Source organism: Lepus europaeus, chromosome 12 (genome assembly GCF_033115175.1).
Source record: "Lepus europaeus isolate LE1 chromosome 12, mLepTim1.pri, whole genome shotgun sequence".
NCBI lineage: Eukaryota > Metazoa > Chordata > Mammalia > Lagomorpha > Leporidae > Lepus > Lepus europaeus.
The window spans coordinates 95,509,162-95,531,391 of NC_084838.1; the positions used below are offsets into that span (position 1 = coordinate 95,509,162).

At 40.6% G+C, this 22,230-nt stretch overlaps 1 protein-coding gene across 4 annotated transcripts in view; it reads left to right on the top strand.

Moving 5' to 3' along the window:
- The window catches only part of ERCC6L2 (ERCC excision repair 6 like 2), a 130,021-nt gene that overhangs the window by 64,150 nt on the left and 43,641 nt on the right, over positions 1-22,230 (top strand). For all 4 annotated transcript variants that reach the window (XM_062208551.1, XM_062208554.1, XM_062208553.1 and 1 more), the window contains 3 exons: positions 7,801-7,896; positions 14,268-14,367; positions 18,912-19,064. In XM_062208551.1, coding sequence (XP_062064535.1) covers positions 7,801-7,896; positions 14,268-14,367; positions 18,912-19,064 — 349 coding nt within the window. The remainder of the gene's footprint in view (positions 1-7,800; positions 7,897-14,267; positions 14,368-18,911; positions 19,065-22,230) is intronic.

The following is a 22,230-nucleotide window of genomic DNA, read 5'->3' on the forward strand; positions in this document are numbered from 1 at the left end:
TGCAGCGGCCTTTGGAGAGTGAACCAACGGCAAAGGAAGACCTTTCTCTCTGTCTCTCTCTATCACTGTCCACTCTGCCTGTCCAAAAAAAAAAAAAAAGAGTTCATGAAAAAACATTAAGAAAGTTTGTGTGAAAAATGGAATTAAAAGATAAGTGTATTTGGTGTAAAAAATGAAATCTTTGCATAGTTTCTTTATAACATGCATCTTTCATACGTTTTTGAAGCTCTCTTGCACGAGTACAATATATGATAATAATGGATTTTAAAAGGGCAGTGGGAATAGGAATGGAGAAGGGACTCAGAAGAAAATCATTTTTCAGATACATTTGACAAGACTTCATATTGATTAGCTTTTAGGGGGAAGGGAAATAGTGACAGGAGAAGATGACGTCCATAGTGATGCCTAGGCTGGCATTTTGCTTTTTTTTTTTTTTTTTTTTTTTGACAGGCAGAGTGGACAGTGAGAGAGAGAGACAGAGAGGTCTTCCTTTTCCGTTGGTTCACCCCCCAATGGCTACTGCGGCCGGTGCACTGCGCTGATCCGAAGCCAGGAGCCAGGTGCTTCCTCCTGGTCTCCCATGGGTTGCAGGGCCCAAGCACTTGGGCCATCCTCCACTGCACTCCCGGGCCACAGCAGAGAGCTGGACTGGAAGGGGAGCAACCGGGACAGAATCCAGTGCCCCAATCAGGACTAGAACCCGGGGTGCTGGAACCGCAGGCGGAGGATTAGCCTATTGAGCCGCGGCGCCAGGCATTTTGCTTTGATGAGAGTGCAGGTATGGGTGTTTTAGCCAAAAAAAGAAATGCTTGGAGGAGAGAACTGCGGGTCCAGGAAGATGTCGCTCATTGCAAAGTAAACCCTGGTGTCACTTGCTCTTACTGTCTCCTTCATGGAGATGGAGTGTATGGCATCGTTCTGCTGTGTAACTCTCTCCTCTCTGTACTCTGTTACAACAAGCTGAAGTGTACGTGTAGAGTCCTGTGACTTTGGAAATAATTCTTACTACCAAAAGGAGAATTGGGATCTGTTATTTCTATGTGAATGTTGTTATTAGCCATATTTTTAGTTAAACTTTTTGTTTCGAGATATTTGTAAATTCACAAATAGTTTTTAAAATCACACAGAAGGGTATCATTTACCTGGTTTTCCCCAGTGTAACTGCTTGTCAAACCGCAGTTTAAGGTCACAATCAGGATACCAGCATGGATAGTCCAGACAGCATTTCTGTCACTTCAAGCATGCCCCATGTTGCCCTCTTAGAACCACAGCTTCCTTCCTCTCTCCCCATTGTTTTGGACCCCTGGAAACCACCTATGTGTTCTCCATTTCCACAGATTTTGTCATTTGAGGAACGTTATATAGCTGACCTGCTGGGGTTGGCTTTTTTCACTCAACACAATTGCCTAGAAATTCATCCAAGTTGTTGCATGGATAGTGTCCATGACAGGGATGCACCACAGTCTGTGTAAACATTCACCTTGGCTTGTTTACAGTTTTCAGCTGTCCTAAATGGTGCTCATACGAACATTTGTGTTCAGCTTTTTGTTCAAACTTAGTTAAGTTTTCATTTTTCTGGGATAAATGCTAAATAATGCAATTGCTGGATCATATAATTACATGTTTCCTTTTATAAGGAACTGTTAAACTATTTTCCAAAGTGACCACATCATTTTACAGTCCCAGCAGCAATGTGTGAATGATCAAGTCACTCCATATGCTACCAATGCTGGCTTGGCTATTGTCTCTATTTTTTATTTTAGCCATTCTCATGCACATGTAGAGATCCCTTATTATAGTTTAAATTTGCATTTTTCATGTGGCTAATGATATTGAACATCTCTTCATGTGCTTATTTGGAATCTGTATATATCTTTGGTTAAAAATCTCTTCATGAGCTTTGCCCATTTTCAAATTAGGTTAATTGTTGCCTATTGAGTTTTGAAAGTTCTTACACATTCTAAGTACTAGTCATTGATGGGTGTATGGTTTTCAGATTTTTCCTTTCAGTCCACGGTTCATGTTTTCATGTGTTTGGCAGGATCTTTTATATGGTACAAGTTTTTAATTCTTATGAGGTCCAATTTATAAATAGTTCTCTTTATGATTTGATGAGGTCCAATTTATAGTATTTATTTTCAGGATCACGTTTTCAGCATCAAATCTAAGAACTCTTTGACTTGCCATAGATCTTTAGGATTTTCTCCTGTCATTTTCCTAAAAGTGTCATAGTTTCATATTTTATATTTAATTCAGTGATCTGTTTTAATTTTCATATAAAGTGTGAGATTGGTGCTGAGGTTCAGTTTTCTTGTATATGGATGTTCAATTCCTCCAATAGTATTTGATAGAAAGTCTGTCTTTCATGACTTCTGTAACTGTCAAAATCAGCTGGGCATATTTGTGTAGGGCTATTTCTTCAATCTCTCTCTCTCTCTTTTTTTTTTTTTTTTAACAGGCAGAGTGGACAGTGAGAGAGAGAGAGACAGAGAGAAAGGTCTTCCTTTGCCGTTGGTTCTCCCTCCAATGGCCGCTGCGGCCAGTGCATCACGCTGATTCAAAGCCAGGAGCCAGGTGCTTCTCCTGGTCTCCCATGGGGTGCAGGGCCCAAGGACCTGAGCCATCCTCCACTGCACTCCCAGGCCACAGCAGAGAGCTGGCCTGGAAGAGGGGCAACTGGGACAGAATCTGGCGCCCCGACCGGGACTAGAACCCGGTGTGCCTGCGCCACAAGGCAGAGGATTAGCCTGTTAAGCCACGGCGCCGGCCCAGTCTCTTTTTTTTAAGATTTATTTATTTATTTATCTAAAAGAGTGACAGAGAGAAAGGAGAGAATATATGTATTTTCTTGCCTGGGGCAGTGACTAGAATTTCCAGTACTATGCTGAGAAGTGCTGAGAAGGGGCTGTTATCTTTTTCGTGGTGTTCGAGGGAAAGCATTCAGCATTCACCTTTAAGTATGATGTTTGCTGTAGCTTCCCTATAGAAGCTCTTTATCAAATGGAGGAAGTGCTCCTTGATTCCTAATTTCTTAAGAGTTATTATGAATAGGTGTTGGACTTCATCAATACTTTCCACATCAATTGATATGATCATGTGATTTTCTTCTTTTTTAACCTGTTCATGTAATAGCTTGTTTTGCTGACTTCAAATGTTGAATCTGCTTTGTATTATAGGAATAAATCCCAAATGATAGTGGTATATAATTATGTTCATACATTGCTGGTTTTGATTTACCAATATCTTGTTGGAGTTTTTAGCATCTATGATCGTAACAGATATTGATGTGTTATATTCTTTTTCCTCACTGTCATTGGTTACCAAAACTCATTGTGTACAATGACTTGGGCAGTTTTCCTGTCTCCACTACTTTCTGGAATTGGTATTCCAGAAAATGGGTGTTAATCTTAGTAAACAATAAAATTCTACAAAGGAATCTTCTGGGCCTAAAGATTTTCTTTTCCTAAGAACGTTTTAAATACATATTTAATTTACTTCATAAATTAAATACATATTTAAATACATATTTTATGTGCCGGCGCTGTGGGTCACTTGGTTAATCCTCTGCCTGTGGCACCGGCATCCCATATGGGCATGGGTTCTAGTCTCAGTTGCTCCTCTTCCAGTCCAGCTCTCTGCTGTGGCCTGGGAGGGCAGAGGAGGATGGCCCAGGTGCTTGGGCGCCTGCACTCGCGTGGGAGACTAGAAAGAAGCACCTGGCTCCTGGCTTTGGATCAGCGCAGCGCCGGCCTTAGTGGCCATTTGGGGAGTGAACCAATGGAAGGAAGACCTTTCTCTTCGTCTCTCTCTCTCTCTCTCACTGTCTATAACTCTACTGTCAAATAAAAAAAAAAAACAATAAGGACATACTTTCATGTAACCAAAATTTTAAAAATAAAAATAATAAATACATATTTTAAATACATATTTAATTTATTATTTAATAGCTTTAAGGCTGTTCAAATTGTTTCTTTCATTTAATTGAGTTCAGTAATTTGCCATTTTTCAAAAATTCACCCATTTCTAGAATTTATGAGCATGAAGTTACCTATGATACTCACCTATCCTATGGTATTCACTGGAACTGTAGTGATATCTCCTGCTTTATTCCTTTTTCTGATAATCTGTGTATTTTCTCTTTAAATATGTCATTCTCACTAGGAGTTTAGCAAGGAGCCAGCTTTTTGTTTCTTGACTTCTTTGTTTTTTCATATGTACAGTTGTATTTACTTCTGTCCTTCGACCTACTATTTCCTTCCTTCTTCATACTTTGAGTTTTTATCTTATTTTGTTTCTTGGCAGTTACACTTCAGATTATTGCTTTGATTTACTCTTTTCAAATGTAGCTATTTATTGGTATAAATTTTCTTCTAAGCACTATTTTTGCTGCATCCCACATATGTTGTATTTTCACTTTCATTACATTATTATTATGTTTTATATTTAAAGTTTCTTCTCAGATTTCCTCTTTGATCTATTGGCTATTCAGCTGTATATTGTCCAGTTGCCAATTTTCTATATCTTTTTTAAAAAGATTTATTTATTTATTTGAAAGGCAGATTTACAGAGAGGCAGAGAGAGAGATCCTCTATCCACTAGTTCACTCCCCAAATGGCCGCAATGGCCGGAGCTGGGCTGATCTGAAGCTAGGGGGCAGGAGCTTCTTCCAGGTCTCCCACGTGGGTGCAGGGGCCCAAGGACTTGGCCCATCTTCCACTGCTTTCCCAAGCCATAGCAGAGAGCTGGATTGGAAGTGGAGCAGCTGGGACTCAAACCCGCATCCACTTAGGATGCCAGCGCTTATGGTGGCATCTTTACTCGCTATGCCACAGCACCAGCCTCTCTGTTTCCATTTTTCAAGTCTCCTCCTATTACACATTTCCAATTTGATTCCACTATGGTCAGAGAATATACTCAGTACGACTTCAGTTTTCAAAAATTTTTGAGGTTGCTTTTATGGCGCATGATATGGTCTATCTTGTGAATGTTCCATGAGCACTAGAAAAAAAAAATGTATGTTTTCTACTGTTCTTAGGTGGAATGCCCTATCTAAGCCAGTTAGGATCTATTATTTGTTTTTTTTTTTTTTTTTTAATCTCATAACTGATTCTCTCTTTAGTAGCAGTTGTATCATTTACTGAATGTAGAGTGTTGAAATCTTCAACTGTGATTGCGTATTTGTCTATATCCCCTTTCAGCTTGATTAGTTTGTATATTTCAGCTCTGTGGTTTTGGTGTATTCTCCTGGTAGATGGGTATTTTTTTTAACAACAATATTTTCTGTCTTTCCTGTAGTAATTTTCTTGTTTAAAAAATATTTATTTGAGAGGCAGAGAGATAAAGAAGGAGAGAGAGAGAGAGCCCATTCACTGGTTCAAATGCCTGCCATTTGGCTCAGTGCTGAGCTGAGCCAAAAGCCAGGAGATAGGAGCTCAACTCAGGTCACCCAGTGGGTTGGGGAACTCAGTCACTTGAGCCATCACTGCTGCCTCCTAATGTGTGCATTAGCAGCAAGCTGGAGTCAGGAACCAGAGGCAGATATCAAACCCAGGCACTCGGAGGGGAGGTGCAGGGAAAGCTACTCGGTCAAATGTCTGCCCCTACTTTGAAAGCTACTTTATCTGATCTAGAGCCACTCCTTAATGGTGTATTTTTTACCATCCTTTCATTTTCAATCTAGCTATGTTATTTAAAATGTGGTTTTAGTACATAGCATATTATTGAATGACTTTTTTAAAATCCATTCTACCATCTCTGATTTTTAAATGGTATATTTAGACCATTACCTTTAATGTGATTGTTGATTCATTTTATTTAACTTCTTTCTGTATATTTCCCATTTCTGTTCCCACTGTTTCTCTTATTTAAACATTTTTAAGGATTCTGTATTTATATGTGATTTTTTTGTTTATTTCTGAATAGCTCTCATAGTAGTTGCTTTAGAAACTTCAATATATGTAGTAACTTCTCATAGTCTGCTGGTATGCAGTTTTACCAGTTTGATTGAAGTGTAGAAACTTTGCTTAACCTTTAATTTTTCATCCATATTTCTTTGTATGGTTTTTCAATCTTTCTCTCTCTTTTCTTTCTGATATTCCAATAAAATGAGTGCTAACTCTTTTGTTATTGTCTCTCCAGCCTCTCAGATTCTGTTCATCTCCTTCGATCTGTTTCTCTCTGTCCTTTGTCATCTCTACTGTGTTAGTGAACCCATTCCGCAAGTTTTGGTTCTTCTTTATATCCTGTCTTTGCTAAGTCTCTGTTTTTAAAGCCTATTTCAAGCATGTTTACAATTGCCTGTTGAATCATTTTTATGATGGCTGCATTAAAATCCTGTCAGATGCTTCCAGCATCTTTTCTCATTTAAGCTAAGATTTTCCTTCCTCTGAATATGAAACATGGTGTTTGACTAGCTCCCAGAGATTTGGAGTATATCCTCTGTGTTAGTGTGTCTCCCTCACACTCTGCTAGCCGGTCGGTGACCATAGGAGGAAGGTGCTTCATTTACTGCCCCTGAGTGGCTCCTCTGTCCCCGCCCCCACCCTGACACCCTGGGGGGAGAGGGGGAGATCCTGTCAGCACTGGGCAGTCCCAGCTCGTCCCCCAGGCTTCTCTGACACCAAGCCAGTGAGGGTGAGTGGTGCCTCATGATAGCTGGGAGAGGGGAAGTCTGATACCTTTGCTCAGCTTTTGCTGTCTGGCTTGGGAGTGAGACTGCAAACTGTTCCCTGGCATTAGGTAGGACTAGAGTTGTTATTGTCTAACATCTTTCTGTCTACATCTTTCCGGGTTCTTTGGTTAATAGAAATAGGTGTTTCTTGGGGCATTTTTAATCTGTGACTGTTTTCATTTCCAGTTCACTAGCTTTTCTAGAACCAGCACAAAGGAAACATGAAAACTTACAGCCTGTTAATTCTTAGATCTGGTAGTCCCTAGCTGCTCTGTTTCTCTCCCCACCTTTCAGAAACTTACGTTTATTTCATATATAATATCCAGAATTTATAACTACATTTGGTGAGAGGAGTAAAGAGATGTGCATCTATTTCTGAATTGATTTTTTGGGTGGGGAACAGGCAGAATTACAGTGAGAGAGAGACAGAGAGAGTGTTAGAGACAGTGAGAGAGAGACAGAGAGAAAGGACTTCCTTCTGTTGGTTCACTCCCCTAATGGCCACTACGGCTGGCACTACGCCAATCCGAAGCCAGGAGCCAGGTGCTTCCTCCTGGTCTCCCATGCGGGTGCAGGGCCCAAGGACTTGGGCTATCCTCCACTGCCTTCCCGGGCCACAGCTGAGAGCTGGACTGGAAGAGGAGCAACTGGGACTAGAACCCGCCACCCCAACCGAGACTAGAACCCAGGGTGCCAGCACCGCAGGTGGAGGATTAGCCAAGTGAGCCATGGTGCCGGCTCTGAATTGATTTTTTAAGTGCATGTATATGCATTTATTTAGCTGGAATATAGCAACAGTGTTTAAAAATTATCTCGATAAAATCTTCCAGAATTAATAGTTTTGAATAGCCAAAAAACAAAAAAGTGAAAAAGCTAGCACAACCTATTCATATGGGCTCTGATGGCCTCTACAGGGGGGGAGGGAGAGATAGGTTGGTGATTTCCAGAATGGTAGAACAAGAATATGCCGTGAATATTTCATTTGTGGTAAATTTGTGTTTTAGTCAAACAGTTTTATGATGTTAATAGTGGAATATTGTTATGTTCTTTTGACTGTAGAAATTTGGCACAATTATCAGAATAGCAACCAGTTATTGCCCTTTTAATGTACTGTTTTTTGTTTCTTTCAGGGCTGGTGGACTAGGCCTTAATTTTGTTGGTGCCAATGTTGTCATATTATTTGATCCTACTTGGAATCCAGCCAATGATCTCCAAGCTATTGACAGGTAGAACACCATCAAAATTTAAAGTGACCTGCAAGTACTTTAAATCTAACAATGCTCCTGAACTTTTTGGGTTGCCTCTGATATGACTGAGGGAAACCTTGTGAAAACTTCTCTTCACTCTAACCTCCTACTTCTGAATCCACACGGTCATTCATTTTCCATCCATCTTCAAATCCCATTAACCTGACAGAAGTTACTTGGAAAGAACAAGGCTGTAATACTGCAGAAAAATGGGAAAGTTTGCTGCTGGTAAATCAGAACTTTTGAGAAGCTCCTGGAAATTAGAATGCAAAGATCTGTGTGATCAACAAGTCAGCAGAGGAAAACCACAATTGAAGTCCACAGGAAAGAACAGAGGAAGCTCAAGCCTGGGCTTAGCAACTGCAAAATGTGGGCACATACCAGAGAGCATCCTCCTGGGAAGCTAATCAGTGCACCAATTCTAAAACAAAGTCCTCTCCCATGCCCTGTGTTTATAGAGGGGTTAGCCATAACACGTGTTTCTTGATTGAAGCTGAAAGAATAATTTTGCAAAGTTTTATTCAAAAGTGGGAATCTGTAAGAACGTTCCTAGAAGGGGTGTTGGGATTAGCAGAGCAATCCCTAAGTCAATCTCCACATGATGCAAAAGTGAGAATGATTGAATAGACATTATGTTACCCACATGGAAGCCCAGGCCACCTGCTTCGTTGTCATTGTGAATGGGCGGTTAGTACTTAGAGGCAGTTTAATAAAGTACCAGCATGAAGAAAAAGGGCCAAGGCAAAAAACAGATATTGAAGGAAATCAAATAATGGGATACCGGGGGGAAAAAGTATATCTAAACAAAAGCAATTCTTAGACTTTTTTTTTTTAAAAAAGATTTATTTGTTTGAGAGAGCCACAGAGAGAGGGAACGAAACAGAGAGATCTTCCATCTACTAGTTCACTCCCCTAAATGGCCATGACAGCCAGCACTAGGCCAGACTGAAGCCAGGAGCCAAGACCTTCTTCCAGATCTCCCATGTGGGTACCAGGGCCCAGGCAGCTGGGCCATCTTCCACTGCTTTCCCAGGAACATTAGCAGGGAGCTGGATTGAAAGTGGAGCAGCTGAGGCTCGAACCTCATATGCCCATATGGGATGCTGGTCCTGTAGGGGCTTTAATCTAGCATCACAGGTGGTGGTTCTACCCGCTACTCCACAGTGCTGTCCCCCAGCCTGCATTCTTTTTATTTTTAATATTTTTTGAAATATTTATTTATTTATTTATTTGGAAGGCAGATTTATAGACAGATAAGGGAAGAGACAGGTATTCCATCTTCTGGTTCACCTCCCAAATGGCTTCAACTGCCAGAGCTGGGCCAATCCAAAGCCAGGAGCTATGCACTTAGTCTGAGTCCTTGTGGGTACAGGGATCCAAGCACTTATGCCATCCCCACACTGCCTTCCCAGGCCACTAGCAGAGAGCTAGATCAGAAGTGGAGCAGCCAGGACTCAAACCTACATCCATATGGGATGCTGGCACTGCAGATGGAGGCTTAACCTACTATGCCACAGCGCTGGCCCCCCCAGTCTACATTTTTAAAAGATCCCCAATTGTGCATCAAAGGAGACTTACCAACCCACAGTATGGGAGAAAATATTTTCAATCACATATATGACTAAACATTAATATCTGTAATATAAAAATAATGCCTAAAACTCAACAAAAGAACATTATAATTCAAAAAATGAGCAAAGAACTTGGATATTTTCCCAAAAAAGATCTATAAGATATACAAATAGCCAATAAATATGTCATGAATAATTAGGGAAATACAAGTCAAATTACAATGAAACACTATTTCACATACATTATAGTGACTATGATAAGTAAAAATGGCAACAGAAAATAAGTGTTGGTGAAGATGTGGAGAAATTGGAACATGTGTGCATTGCTAGTAGAAGTGTAAGATGATGCTGCCACTGTGGAAAATATGGTGATTCCTCACAAAATCAAACATAGAAAACAAAACCAAGAGTCTGTTCTTTGCAAAGATTAAGAAAATTGACAAATCTTGAGCTGGATTGACTAGAAGAAAAGAGAAAAGACTTGAGTAACTTAAGTCAGAAATGAAAGACAGGACATTACCAATTTTCCAGAAACAAAAAGAAAGTATTATGAATAATTACATACCAATAAATTGCATAGCCTGGATGAAATGGACAAATTCTTAGAAATATACAGTCTATGGAGACTGAATCATAAAGAAATGAAAACCTGAACAGGCCTAACACTGTTAGTTGATTGAATCAGTACTTAAAAACCCCCAACAAAGAAAGGCCCAGGGCCACAAGACTTCACTGGTGAATCCTACCAAACATCTCAAGAACTAACACCAATCCTCCTCAAACTCTTCCAAATAATTGAGGCGGAAAGACACTTCCTAATTCATTCAGTGACTCCAACATTACCCCACTACCCCATTACCAAAGTCAAAGACGCTACAAGAAAAGAAAATTACAGTCTAGTATTCCTTATAAATATTAATGCAAAAATAATAAAATTCCAAGAAACTAAATGTAGCTGCATATTGAAAGCATGATATACTGTGATATCCCAAGTAGGATTTATTCCTGGAATGCAAGCATAGTTCAACACCCTACATGTCATCTGCAAATACGGATATTTTCACTTCCTCCTTTCCAGTTTTGTGTCCTTTATTTCATTTTCCTTCCTAATTGCTCTTGCTAATACTGTCAACACTGTATTGAATAAGAGTGGTGAAAGCGCACTTCCTTGTCTTGTTCCAGATCTGAGATGCTTTCGGCTTTTCCCCATTCAGTATGATATTGGCTGTTGGTTTTTCATAGCTTTATAAATTTGAGGTATGTTCCTTCTCCACCTAATTTGTGGAGGGTTTTTAATCATACAGCGATGCTTTCTCCACATCTATTGAGATGACCATATGGTTTTTGTTCTTCATTCTGCTGATGTGATTTATGACATTTATTGATTTGTGAATGTTGAATTACCCTTCCATCTCTGGGATGAATCCCAGTTAGTGATGTATGATTTTTTTGATGTGGTTTTGGATTCAATTTTCTAGTACTTTGTTGGGAATTTTTGCATCTATGTTCATCAAGGATATGGTTCTGTAATTTTCCTGTTGAGTCTTTGTTCAGTTTTGGTACCAAAGTGATGCTGGCCTTGTAAAAAGAATTTGGCAGAGTTCCATCCTGTTCAGTATTTTCGAATAGTTTGAAGTCTTGGAGTTAGTTCCCTTTAAATGTTTTTGATGATTTCAGTAGTAACGTCATCAGGTCCTGGACTTTTCCTTGATGGGATACTTTTAATTACTGCTGTAATCTTGTTGCTCGTTACAGATATGTTCAGACTTTCTGTATCTTCTTGATTTAATCTTTGCATATAGCTTTTAGTAGTTTCTTATCATTTAGTAGTTTCTTACAAAAGTGTGATCATCTCAATTGATGCAGAAAAATATTTGACAAAATCCAAGACTCATTTATGATAAGAAAATGAACAAAGTAAAAATAGAAACTACCTCAACATTAAGATTACTTCCTTTAAAAGATTTATTTATGTATTTGAAAGGCAGAGTTACAGAGAAACAGAGATCTTCCATCCACTGGCTCATTCCACAAAATGGCACAACAACTGATATGAAGCCAGGAGTCAGGAGCTTCTTCCAGGTCTCCCATGGGGTGCATCTTCCCGTGCTTTCTCAGGCCGTTGGCAAGAAGCTGGATTGGAAGTAAAGCAGTCAGGATTTGAACTGGCGCCCATGTGGGATGTTGACACCCACTCTGGCACAGTGCTGGCCCCTGTAAAGACTTTATGGAAAACACAGCTAATCTCATACTCAGTGGTGAAAAGACTGACTTTTTCCTCTATTACCAACAACAAGGAATGGATGTCTGGTTTTTGCCAGAAAAAGATAAATGCTGTGTGATTTCTCGAATACCTGTTCCTAGAGTCATCAGATTGATAGAGACAGAAGGTAGAGTGATTGTCGTCATTGGCTGGGAGAGTGAGGAATGCAGAGTTTGATTTAATGGGTACAGAGAAGATGAACAAGTTCTGTTGTAGTCATGGGAGTTGAACAGAATCTTGAGTGTGCTCACCATATCCTTAAGTGGCAGGCGCTGTGTCATCCTCAGTTACACGTGAGAAGGCTGAGGCGTGGTGAACCTCCGTTACTTGCTCAGTTTGCAGCCCGTGAATGGCAGGGTCGGGATCTGAATCCACGCTTTGAACCAGCCTCGCTCCACTGACAGCTGTCATTTTGTTTTCATTCATCATGACAAGCTGCCAAGGAAAGTAGTCCAATGAAAATCCCAGGAAAAATCTCCATCTTTATTTGCTGTAATGTACTTTCTCATCTAGGTCATCAGGACCTATTATCTGATTTGTCCCAATATTCCCTCGGAGCATAGCACACTGTGCTTCAGTACTCAATAAAAGTTAATTGACAATAAAACTAAATGAATAGCATTCCTCCTCCCCTTCCTCGCCCCCCACCAGCTCTCTGGCAGGAGGAGCTGAGAAAGGGAATAAAGACACTCACCTATGTATTGGGTAACAGTAACAGTTCCTTGGTGCTCGCTCGGCTCTGCATGCTGGAAGGCTCATCACTTACAAGCCCCTGTTTTGTGGATCGAAATTGATGAAGTTTAGGTGCAAAGTTACACGTGCATAAAATTTGTGTCTATAATGATTAAAAGATGTGCATTCTAACGGAAAACGCTCGTGCGCCAAGCAGCTGGCTTTGCACTCATCCACAAGACATTTCCTTAGATCCATTTTTTATTTTGTTAGAGCCCACATGCATGTGGAAGAGAAAGACTGATGAGAACCGGTCCTCCTCCGGCAGGCCGCACGATGGGAGTGAAGACGCAGCAGGTTCTGCCCGCCAGTGCTGTGTCGCAGGGGCCTCCCTTCCCTTCTGGCCATGTAACATTTGCAGGACCCAAGATAACCTCTCATAAAAATCTTCCTCTGTGAGGAGTCAGGGGAGGGGTCAGAAGGAACACCAAACAACAACATACAGAGTGACCTGACAGGTTCAGAAATACTGTTGTCCCAAAGTGTGACGTTTTCAATCAGGTAAGCAGTAGGGCCTTGCCTCTGTTCCCTAAGCAGCTGTAATTTGTACTTGGGAACAGGTGACCTCATTCAAAACATCCAATAAAGCCTCCATAAAGGAGACGCTGCAGGGCACAGACCCAGAGTTAACTGCGGGCGTGAGGCAGGCTGGAGTTGGTGTGAGCATCGTGCTGCCCATCTCAACACCTGGGGCACCAGGCAACTGAGGCATTCAGTCGGGCCCGCCCACCGAACCTGAATCTCTGGGTGAGGATTATAAACCTGCACTTCCACAGACTTCCCAGTGGACTGACTACACTCTCCCGAGATTGTTTAAAGCTTTAAACAGTTTTATTATAGTTGGCATACAATAAGTTAGATGTATTTAACATGCTTTTAGCAATTGAAAAGTTTTCAGATATGTGTGCACCTGCGAATCCATCACCAGAATCAAGACGATGAGTTTCCATCACCCCGAAACTTTTCCTGTACCCCCTTGTAATCAGTCCCTCCCGCCCTTCCTCATCCCCCATCTCCTAGCAACCATTGATCTTTTTTCTGTCACTGGATTAGTTTACATTTGGGGGAGTTCTATAGAAATGAAATCATTTGGAAACAATCCATTCATGAGCTTAAGACTGCCATTGAAAGGAAAACTTTAATTTAGGGAAAATTTTTAGACAGTGGGAGGTAATGTTTGTAACAGAATTGAAGTTATTATCTATATTTTTTCTTTTTTTGAGTTTTTTTAATATTTATTTATTTATTTATTTTGACAGGCAGAGTGGACAGTGAGAGAGAGAGAGAGAGAAAGGTCTTCCTTTTGCCATTGGTTCACCCACCAATGGCCGCCACGGCCGGCGCACCACGCTGATCCGAAGCCAGGAACCAGGTGCTTCTCCTGGTCTCCCATGCGGGTGCAGGGCCCAAGCACTTGGGCCATCCTCCACTGCACTCCCGAGCCACAGCAGAGAGCTGGCCTGGAAGAGGGGCAACCGGGACAGAATCCGGCACCCCAACCGGGACTAGAACCCGGTGTGCCTGCGCCGCCAGGCGGAGAATTGGCCTATTGAGCCACAGCACCGGCCAATATATTTTTTCTATAATACATTTCTCCTTAATAACTAGTCTTTTAGATGAATTTCTGTTTTTGTATTATTAAATAAAATCATGTATCTAAACATAAAATGTTTCTTTTTGGATTAAATAAAATTTTAATAATGTTCCATTTCTAAGTCCAAAAGCTCACTTTTGAACTCAAAGCTATTGTACTTGATTTTTGTTTGTTTTTAATCTTTTTGCAGAGCATATAGGATTGGACAATGCAGAGATGTTAAAGTGCTCAGGCTGATATCCTTGGGGACTGTGGAAGAGATCATGTACTTACGGCAGTTGTACAAGCAGGTACATACATTCCCCTTTTTCTAATTAAGAAGTAAATCTTTCTCTATTTTCAAACATTAGGAAGAATTTTGTGTAAAAATAAAAATTTGTAACTTTACTATATAATAGAAGATTTAATAAGATTATAAAATAGACTCCTCAGTACACTCCTGTGAAACAGATTAATTCTTGAGTTCATGGAATTTTAGAACTGAAAGTTTCTTACAGCACTAATTTGTACACTTGAATATATACACATGAATCATCTAGGGTTCTTGTCAAAATACAGATTCACATTTAATAGGTCCAAGGTTGAGCCCAAGATTCTGCATTTTATTTACTCATTCATTTTTTTTCATTTATTTATTTATGTGTTTTTCTTACTTAGAGAGAGAAGGATGGAGAGGGAGCTGGTTCATTCCCTAGATGCTGCAATGGCCATGACTGGGCCAGACTGACACTGGGAGCTAGGAACTGAATCCCCATCTGCCAGAAGCTGGAGTCTGGAGCCAGAGCTGAGACTTGAACTCGTGTACTGCAGTTTGGAATACAGGCATCTTACCCAGCATCTTAACTCCCAGACTAAACAATCCTCCAACCCCCGTCAAGATTCTACCTTTTTATCTAGCTCCTAGAGTGTCAATAGTATTAGTGTGCAGAACACAACGTGAGTAGTGGGGTCACACCTCCCCACACTGTATGCCACAAATGGTCCCAGGTGCACTGAAACATTGAACCAGCAGCTCCCTGAGCACTAGTAGTACTTAAACTTGCATCCAGCCTTGGGTACTGTCCTCTGTTTACTCCAAGTAGATGTTCATAGGTTACTATTTTTATAGGTGCCGTGACATGAAGAAAATTGGGAGCCCTGACTTAAGAGATACTATACATAACAGAACTGGGACCCAGAATTGCTCCAGTTAAATGAAATTATAGGAATAGAACTAACATACACTAGTTGCTATGCTGGGTCTTTCTGTCTTCATCTTAAGCTGCCTTAACTCTTTAATGTGCCTAGGATATCAGTTACTGCTCCATTTGTCCTCTGAATAAACAACATTTACTAGTTTATAACTGCTCACTTGAGAAGATCTGGAATGAGGTTCAAGTTTAATTGTAAATGTTAAATTTGAATTGCTCCCTATATATTCAGTTGGCATCTATTTAAGAGCAAACATCTGCCACATGTGGTGGTAGTTAACCTAAGAATGATCCAATCTTAAATTTATGCTGTTTTCTTCATCCTAAAAATAGAATTATACACAGCAGCTTTGGGGTTTTATTTTTAATGGCATTTAGCTCTATAAGAAACCATTCATCTTTTTATTCTTTGGTATAGCACAACTATTTGAAAATTATTTTCTAACCCATTTAAACAATACTGTCTTAGATTTGTCACCACTAACAGTCTCTCCTCAATCATGTAGTCATTTTTCTCAACCCATTACTATATACATTGCCTTTTTACCTATCATCTGACCCATTTAATGAGATAAAATGGCCTGTTATGTATTATATAGTAATATATAATAGAAAGGCTTCAGAAGATAAAGTAATTTAAGTTTTCAGAACTTTTTATGATACAAATAAAAATAAGATGGCAATCATATAAAGAAAAGATATTAAATATGGAATTTGAACCAAGGGACATATAGAGCACACATTCTATCCCCCAAGTGTTCCTCAGATCTTTTGTGGGGGAAAAAAAATCAAAAAATGCTATTTCCTAAACCCTGCACCCTGTGAATGGCAGTTTGTGTGAATATGTGGTTTCTGCAAATGTAAGGATTTTTAAATGAGAGGGATTCAGAAGCAGAGAAAAATGTGACACAGCCAGGAGAGAGGGCAGTGTAACCACAAGGCAGACACTGGAGTGATGTGGCCACAGACTAAGGAATGCTGGCAGCCAGCAGAAGCTAGCAGAGGCCAGGGACGGGTTCTTCCCTGGAGTCTCCGGAGGAGCTTGGCTCTTTCAGTGCCTTGATTTCAAGTCTGTGATACCAATTTCAAACTGCTGGCATCCAGAACTGTGAAAGAGTAAATTTCTTTTACTATAAGCCATCAACTTTATGTAATGTTAATAGGAACCCTGGGAAATTTATACAGGCACTCAAAACATTAATGTCAGAGAAAATGAAATTAATAGAAGAGAATAAAAGAAATTGTTAGAGAAATATAAGGAATATCTTCAGAGGCTGAGTCAGGTTTTAGGATTCAAGAAACAGGAATAGACTACTAGAGATTCAGAAAGTGAAAATCTTCAGCGATAGCCTCAGTAGCAGAGGAAATCTTCATCTAAAAGAAAAAGCAATAGCTCTTCTAGATCCCAGAGCACAGAGAGAAAGGACACATCACATGTGAGAGAAGTCAGGAGAAATGGAGGCTGGATCTGCGAGTTCCAATATCAGTCTTATGCTATAGAAGGGGACAAAAGAAAGAGAAACCCTAAGATAAATGACATGTAAAAAATAGAACACATAAGGGCCCACCAGGTGCTAAACATAGTTACACCCTGTAAGTCCTGAATCACCCGCGCCACGGTAGTTGTCAGGTGATGATTTCTGTTTCTTCCTTCTTTTTTGGTACATGGGCATTCTGCCCTTCCACCCACAGGAGGTTTCCCTGTGTATAATCCAGTCTGTGTTAACTATCAGTACTTACTTTGGTGTCAGATTGTCCAGTTGGCCAGGGGGAGCCCCCTCAGCATAGCTTGTGTGTCATTCTGACCTGCCCCCAACATTCTTTTCACACTTCTTTACGAAGGTAGGCTGAGGAACGGTCCCCCAAAAATGTTCACCTCCTAGTTCCCCGAACCACCTGGATTACCCCAGTGGCACCAGCGTAATCAGAAGGGTCTTGAAGGCGGTGAGACTAGGATCAGAAAACACAGACCTGCAGCAGATGCGAAGGCAGAAGCAGAGAGCAGAGAAAGATAGGAAGATGCTCGTTGTTGGCCTTGAAGATGGAGGAAGAAGCCTTGAGCTTCTTAATGTGATGAGCACTCCTCCTTTTCCGTATTTTGTGGCCTTGTGTGGGTTTTTCTTAAGCTAGAAGCTAGGCTACATTTTCTAGTTACTGATTTTTCCCTATTCTGTTGAACTGTAACAGGATTTTTTAATAGCCTACAGATGAAAGCACTTGGTTTTCACTTTGAAGCCACCTTGGAAAGATTAGTTTAAGTACAAAATAATATGCTTTCTATAAAATTTGTGAGAAAACTTCGCAGGAAACTTATAAGAACTCAAATTAAAACTTACAAATTACCTTAGAGATTATAGTTATTCCTACAGTCTGACAATATGGTGTTTAAGGTAGAGGTGGTGGCAAGCATAAAGGTTACTGGGCTGTCATTTGTATCATTTGCTGTTGAGGGTCTGTGTGCCCAGGAGGAGAGCCCATCTCTCTGGGAGGTGGATGCGGAACTGATCAGCTTCTGTGCTGATCCCTAACTTCTTCAAACTGAGGTCCCATGTGTCTTGATTTCAGAGGAGCATCCTAGAGGTGAGAAGTTGTTAAGAGTGTAAATTGTGCATTCAGCCAAACCTAGGGACAAAGTCTAGAAACAGAACCCTTCTTGGCTGGCAGCAATAGGCAGGTCACTGAATTTTTCTAAACTTAAGGTCTTTTTTTTTTTTTTTTAATTTCTAAAATGGAAAATTCCAATTTCCTTATTTCTAAAATGGAGATAGTATCTTACAAGGTTGTAGGATTAAATGAGAGAATACAAATAAAATGCTGCAGTGTAGCAAATATTCAAATGGCAGCTAAAATTAATAAGAATTTTAGTTGCCTGGGGTTACTTACTACAGGGCAAATCAGCTGTGATGGTAATCACACAGTAATTATCGCTTCTTACTAATCCCCTCAGCAGCAACTGATCAGCTTACCACGGTATACTTTTTTTGTTTCTTCCTAAAAGTCTAAAAGTGTGCATGGGGTTAAACAGATTATGTTTCAGTCTTACACATTTGCATTGTGTTTAGTCCAGTAGCCACCAAATGGCGAGTGCACTTTCATGCTGACCCCTTAAACGATGTCTGTCCTTCCAGGGCCCTGTGTCTGTGTTCTTTCTGGTCTCAACTTGTTTCAGTGACACAGTATTGCTGTGTGAATGATAAGGGCTTTCCTGGTAGGTGACAGCATAATCATTTCACAATAAATTGGACACCAACATGTTTGTCAACTTTAGTGATATAGCAATTATCTTTGCCAGTTTTAGTAGATCCTATTGTAATAAGAGTTTTTAAAGAAAATGTATATTAGAATGCATGCTTTTATTTATTAAATGCTTATGTCGGGCAGATTGTGCCATAGAGATGTAATCTTGACTCAGTTGTTAGAAAACAGATAAAGTAGGAAATGTAAGATCTCTGCTTCAGGGAGGCTAGCCAGATTATTGTTTGACCACAGTGCAACGTCTGCAAGGGAAATTAAAACAAAATTTCCTCCCTTAGGAGATTCTGCCTGCTCTCGCTAACGCTGTGTATATACAGGGAATGCCAGGAATTCTGACGTATTGTTGGAGAAAACACTTCAACAATATCTTGTGTGTTTTTCTGTCTTAGCAACTTCACTGTGTGGTAGTTGGAAGTGAAAATGCCAAGCGATACTTTGAAGCAGTCCAAGGATCAAAAGAGCATCAAGGAGAGCTTTTCGGAATCTGTAACCTCTTCAAGCTGAGATCCCAGGGATCCTGTCTCACGAGGGACATCCTGGAGGTGTGAAACTGTTCCCTGACCTTTTGGGTAATATTGTAAATACACTTTTCTCCCGCAGGGAGCTTGAAATAATTGCTGGTGCCTTTTCAGAGAAATGTTTGGTTTATTTATCAAAAACGTATATGTTTAGAATGTCTACTTTTAGAGAAACAGGAAATGAACTAAGGTTTTCCCATACATAGGATAAATAATGACATACACAAACACAAATGGAGAACACCAGATCATGTCATTTTCACAGCCACTTTCAGACTGGCAAAGAGAAGTTTATTATTTTTGAAAACAGCTGGTGAAGTCAGGAACTAAAAAAAGGAGATTTTCCTAAATAAACAAAACCATAAACTGTGTTTTGATTAGAAGTTACCAAAGACTCCCCAAGATGCACTCTCACATCTCGTAGAGTTTTTTGTTTTCTGTTCCCAATAAACGTTCCACATCGACTTCAGGCTCCATGTGTACTCGTCCTCAGCATACAGGTGTTTCTTGTTCCTCAGACAAGCTGTGATGTCCTTTGTAGAAAGTCTTCAAGTTCCTGAAAGCAGCAGAATACTGAGCATATTAACCTGTTTCCTCACTGGTTTTAGGATCAGTGTTATAAAGTACTGAGATGTCATCTTTCTCCTCCTCATCATATACATAGAAGAGGAGACTGCATCACAGAGAACTTCAGGGTGTTCCCCCTCACTTCCAGAACTTTGTAGGAAGCCTCAGTGTCCTAAGTACCACAGAGATAGTGCAGGCCCTGCCCATCCTGATGGGAGATAGATGGGAACGTTTACATCCTAGGCTAAGCAAGTTCAGTTGTACCTCAGAATCACCACCGATGGATAGGGGAAGAGGCGGGCATCCTGCAGGTCTTTACACTATTGTGTAATTTCTAATGTAAGTGTTATCTGTGTCTGGGAAACACTGGTAACTGTTAGGTACCATCTGCTGTGTGCTGCTGAGAGTTTGCTCTGTAGTAAGTATTTGATTCTGAGTTGACTGGCCCTGGCGCAGTCGTCCTTTCTCTGTCTCCTCTTGTTTTGAATGTGCTGTTCTCTGGACTCGTTCCTTGCCTTTCCTTGTCTCTTGCCAGTAGTTTTGTTTGGCCCCCATTTCACATGCCTGCTCGCTATTTCCATCTCAGAGTACTACCCCATAGGCCTGTATTGTGTAAAAACATTAGCATTTGATTATTTGTTCTGTTCTCTGCCATATATGGCACAGTTCAGGTCTCTGTTTCATCAGAATAGCCTCCTATTCCTTTGGTAGGTAAGTGCTATATAAGATATATCAAGATAACAAGTTATTAAGTGGAAAGTTCCCTTGTTTACTGGTTGTCCTAAGTATATTTTGTTTTTCCCTTAGGAGTGTTTATTAGTGAGAGGGTCATCTATATCTGATATTTTATTTGTGGTAAAATGCACTAGGCATATTGTTAGTGCTCAATAATTTAATTAGATTTTGAATTAAAATTTCGCATTTATCATCAACTGGGATTTAAAGTTATTCAGACATGGTTAGATTCATGCTGCTTCAGCCAAAATACATTTAATTTAATTTTTTAAAGATTGTATTTTTATATTTGAGAGGTAGAGTTGCAGACAGAGGAGAGACAGGAAGAAAAGTCTTCCATCTGCTGGTTCACTCCAGCAGTTCAGATTGCTGAGTGGATCCAAAGCCAGGAGCCAGGAGCTTCTTCTGGCTCTCTCATGTAGGTACAGGGGCCCAAGCAGTTGGGCCATCCTCCCGTGCTTTCCCAGGCCATTAGTAGGGAACTGGATCAGAAGTGGAACAGCCAGGACATGAACCGGTGTCCATTTGGGATGCTGGCACCTCTGGAAGAGGCGTAACCTACTATGCCATAGCGCTAGCCCCTCAAAAGGCATTTTTAAGGCCAGCGCCGTGGCTCACTTGGCTAATCCTCCGCCTGTGGTGCAGGCACCCTGGGTTCTAGTCCTGGTTGGGGCACCGGATTCTGTCCCGGTTGCTCCTCTTCCGGTCCAGCTCTCTGCTGTGGCCTGGGAGTACAGTGGAGGATGGCCCAGATCCTTGGGCCCTGCACCAGCATGGGAGACCAGGAGGAAGCACCTGGCTCCTGGCTTCAGATAGGCACAGCGCACAGGCCATACTGGCCTTTTGTGGGGTGAACCAACGGAAAAAGGAAGACCTTTCTCTCTGTCTCTCTCTCTCTCTCTCACTGTCTAACTCTGCCTGTCAAAAAAAAAAAAAAAGACATTTTAAAATATTACTGTTCAAACTCCTGTATAATGGGAGTATATGTCAAAATTAAGCATTTTACTTCATGGGATACATTTGAATGTTTTAAAGATTATAAAACATTTCTTTTAAAGTATTTTAGGATACAGAAATGTGAATTTATATAATACTTTTATGATTTTCAAGCAGTTTGGTTCTATTTTGCCTTGACTTGCTTTTATCAATATCATGGTCTCCCCATAGAGATACTGGGAGATCTTTTCACAAATATTTATCGAGCATCTGCTAAATGTCAAGCATTCCTCATAGAGTGAGACAGACATAAACGAGTAAAACAGACCAAAAATTCCATCTTATCTTTTAGCAGAGGCACTGATGTCCTAGATTCTAGACCATTAAATTCTCCTTGACTTTTTAAGACTCTGTTTGTTGATTTACATTCTTGCCTCTTGGGGGAAACACAAATAATAAACAGAATAAATAAGTGAAACATATAATGTATTATGATCATTTTCCAAGATAAAAAAATAGAGCAGGGAGGGGAAACAGAGACTGTCAAGGAATGAACTTTACACTTTAGACAGGATGGCTAAGGACGCCTGCACAGTGAACGTTGCATTCGAGTCTTGAAAGAGGGAGAAAGGTGTGTTGTAGATGGAGGGGACAGGTGCAAAGGCAGGGAAGCCCCAGTGGCTGGAATGGAGTAAACAAGGGGTGAGAGAGATGACAGGAGCCAGGTCATGCAGAGATTCTGACCTTGAGCGAGGCAAAGAGCCACTGGGGGGTTCTGAACAGAGGAATGGAAGTGTGCTGAGCGTTGGACTGTAGAAGTGCAGGGCTGAAGCAAGAAGCCAGTTAGGAGAGGACAGCAGTGATCCACCTGAGAGATGACAGTGGCTCGGGTCAGAGTGATACAGCAGAAGCTGTGAGAAGTGCCCGGATTCTGTATATGTTATCCACTTGG